The following is a 3,226-nucleotide window of genomic DNA, read 5'->3' on the forward strand; positions in this document are numbered from 1 at the left end:
TTATTTATTTAACCGTAAAAAAAAAAAAAAAAAAAAAAAAAGAAAAGAAAAGAAAAAGTAAACAATATTGATTCTAAAAATAATTATTATTCGGGTTTAATTTTTTAATTTTTTACTTTTTAATTTTTTAAATTAATTTAGATTTAAAAAAAAAATAATGTATTTATTTATAAAAAAAAAAAATTAATAAAAATTGAAAAAATTTTAAAAAAAATTTAAAAAAAAAAAACAAAATTTTTTAAAAAAAATTTAAAAAAAAAAAAAAATGAAAATAAAAAAATAAATAATTTGAAAATTTGGAACCGTTAGTGGGGGCGGCACCTTATAAAAAAAGAAATGTGAAAAATATGAAATAAAATATGAAGATAGAAATAAATAAAAAAAAAAAAAAATAGAGAAATAATATTTAGAAGTAAATACAAAGAAAATAAAAACAGAACTGTTTTTTTTTTTTTTATTTAATTATTTTTTTATTTTTATTTTGAAGATAAAAAATTTTCAGTTAATTGATTATTATTAAAATTATAGAAAAAATTATTGGAGATGTTATTTTTAAAATATTTAAAATTATTTATATTTATATTAAAATAATTTAATAGTAGTAGTTCCAATTGATCTCTATTCTCTACTTTAATTACATGTCTTGCATTTGAAGGTGATATAATTGTAAATGAGTCGTTTGCATAAAAATAGTATCCATATTCACATAATCTACTAGAAACTGGTATTCTATAAGTGGTTTTATTAAATCTAATAGCTCTTTCATAGATAAGGTGGTTGGTTACTGGGTCGTTTAATTTAAATTCAAAAATTGGTTTGTATTCATCTTCTTGGTCTATTAGTTTTCTTTGTAAAATGAATGATGGGTTATCGGATTTAATTGATTGATTTTCGATTACTCTATAGTAGCATGGAGGTAAGAGGTCTGAGGTTCCTTTAATTGGTTCATAGTTTCCAATTTCAATTGGGTAAAAGTAATTTAAAAAACCCAAACCAATATCGAAAAGATAATATTTACCATCCTTCCATTTGAATACATTACCGTAATGATATTCGAAAATACTGTATATTTTATTTGGGGAATCTTCCATTGCTTTAATTAGTTTAATATCGATACCAAATTCTGTTAATAGTAAACCCCATATTAAATTTAAATGGAGACATCTGCCACCCCTTCCCTGGATACAGCCTACAATAGCATCGATATCGAATTGATAATTTCCTCCAATGAGATCAAAGTTTGAGTATGGAACATGTTTGGTAAATATTTCTGAAATCCTTGCAATGTCATCGAAAGTGTCGATTTTAAAATCATCAATTTCTATGTTTAGTTTTTTTGATAGTAATTCAGTTATACTTATATTTTTTTTTTGAAATGTTTTATAATCAATAATTTCTATTTTATCCATACTTTTAGTTTATATTTTATAATTTTTATTTTTTAATTAGTTTTTTATATTTTTTTAATTTTATTTTTATTTATATAAATTTATTTTATATTCAAAATTATAAAAAATAAATAAAAAATGATAGTATTTTATTTTATTAATCAAAATAAAATAGCGAATAGTATTTCTTATTTTTGTATACAATCCATGTAAATATGATATTTATGATTTAACCACTGGGGTGGTTTAACCCACGCACACATCCATTTTGAAATATAAAAAAAATTTATTGGTACTATATGGTTATAAAAATAGATATAAATTTAAGAGTTTAAATAACAATTAAAATCTTATATAAATAAATTTTATACATTATTTAAATTAATTTTTACTTTTAATTAAGATTTGGAGTTTTACATTTATATTTTAAAAGTATTTTTTAAATTAAATGATTTTAAATAATAAAATGAAATGAAATAAAATAAAATAAAATAAAATAAAATAAAATAAAATAAAATAAAATAAAATAAAATAAAAAATAATGCATATGTTTATTTATGGAAGAGAATCCTATTGGATTCAATTTTTTTAATTAATGTTGCTATTAATTAATCTATTAGCATCGATATTGGCTTGACATTCAAAATGGTTTTCTTCTTTTTTAAAGAATTTAAATAGACGAATATCTAAATTGAAATGCTTTAATAAAATCATTTCAAATTGTTCTATATCGTTAATTTTCGTAATACTTTTAGAATTCGATGGTGAAAAAATAGTTAAAGAGTTATTTGCAAGAAAATAATACCCCTCTTCTCTTAAAATACTAGCAACAGGGAAACAATACGGGGATTTAATAAACCTTGAAGAACGCTCTATAATAGCTTGAAATGTTATTTTTTCTTTAAACTTAAATTCAAAAACTGATATAAAGTCATTTTCTTCTTGTGTATTATTATTAATTAATTTTTTTTGCAAAATATATTTTTTATCTGGACCATAATTATTATTATTGTTTTCTATAACCCTAAATAAAGATGGTGGTAAAGATTTTGAATATCCTTCTATTGGAGTTTCATTACCAATTTCTATTGGATAATAGTGATTAAAATATCCCAACCCCACATCATGAAAGTAGTATCTGCCATCCCTCCATTTAAAAACATTACCATAATGAAATCTAAATATGTCATATATGTTATAAGGGGATTCTTCAATTGCCTTTACTAGATGAACTTTAATACCAAATTCGGTCAATAACAAACCCAATGCAATATTTAAATGTAAACACCGGCCACCCTTATTTTGAATACAATTAACAATGGTATCAATATCAAAATTTAAATTCCCTCCTATTAGTTCAAAATTTGAAAATGGTATTTCCTTACTAAATAATTGAGAGATTGATGCTATATCTTCTAATGCTTCAATTTCAAATTGGCTTGATTCTATTTTTAGTTTTTTTGAAATTAATTCTTTTATACAAATATTTTTTTTATTATAATTTTTATAATCAAAAAATTCAAAATTACTATCCATTTTTATTGCTCCTCTTATTTTTTATAATATTATTAAAATAAAATTGTTAATCAAAAAAAAAAAAAAAAAGAAAAAAAAAAAAAAAAAAAAAAAAAAAGAAAAAAAAATTTATTTTAAAAAAAAAAAAAAAACAATATTATTTAAAAACGCTAATGTAAAAGGGGGGGAGGGGATATATTTAAAAAATTAAAATTTAAAAACCCGTGAGGGGGGGAGTATTTTTCTTTAATTTTTTTTTTTTAAAAAAAATAAAAAAAATATCTTGGGACCATCTTTTTTCTTTTTATAAAAAAAAAACCCCC

At 20.4% G+C, this 3,226-nt stretch overlaps 2 protein-coding genes across 2 annotated transcripts in view; both read right to left on the reverse strand.

Annotated features, from left to right (window-relative positions):
* Positions 1–1,409, reverse strand: part of DICPUDRAFT_149794 (uncharacterized protein) — a gene marked incomplete at both ends in the record, with an annotated part of 4,951 nt that extends 3,542 nt beyond the window's left edge. Inside the window, one exon of the mRNA XM_003285853.1 lies at positions 639–1,409. Coding sequence (XP_003285901.1) covers positions 639–1,409 — 771 coding nt within the window. The remainder of the gene's footprint in view (positions 1–638) is intronic.
* Positions 1,410–1,976: 567 nt separating this feature from the next.
* On the reverse strand, positions 1,977–2,924 carry DICPUDRAFT_149795 (uncharacterized protein; the record flags this gene model as incomplete). The annotated part of the gene is made up of 1 exon (XM_003285854.1): positions 1,977–2,924. One exon carries the CDS (start codon positions 2,922–2,924, stop codon positions 1,977–1,979), a length of 948 nt encoding a protein of 315 aa, XP_003285902.1.
* Between the last annotated feature and the right edge of the window lie 302 nt (positions 2,925–3,226).

Source organism: Dictyostelium purpureum (genome assembly GCF_000190715.1).
Source record: "Dictyostelium purpureum unplaced genomic scaffold DICPUscaffold_56, whole genome shotgun sequence".
Taxonomy (NCBI): Eukaryota; Evosea; class Eumycetozoa; order Dictyosteliales; family Dictyosteliaceae; genus Dictyostelium; species Dictyostelium purpureum.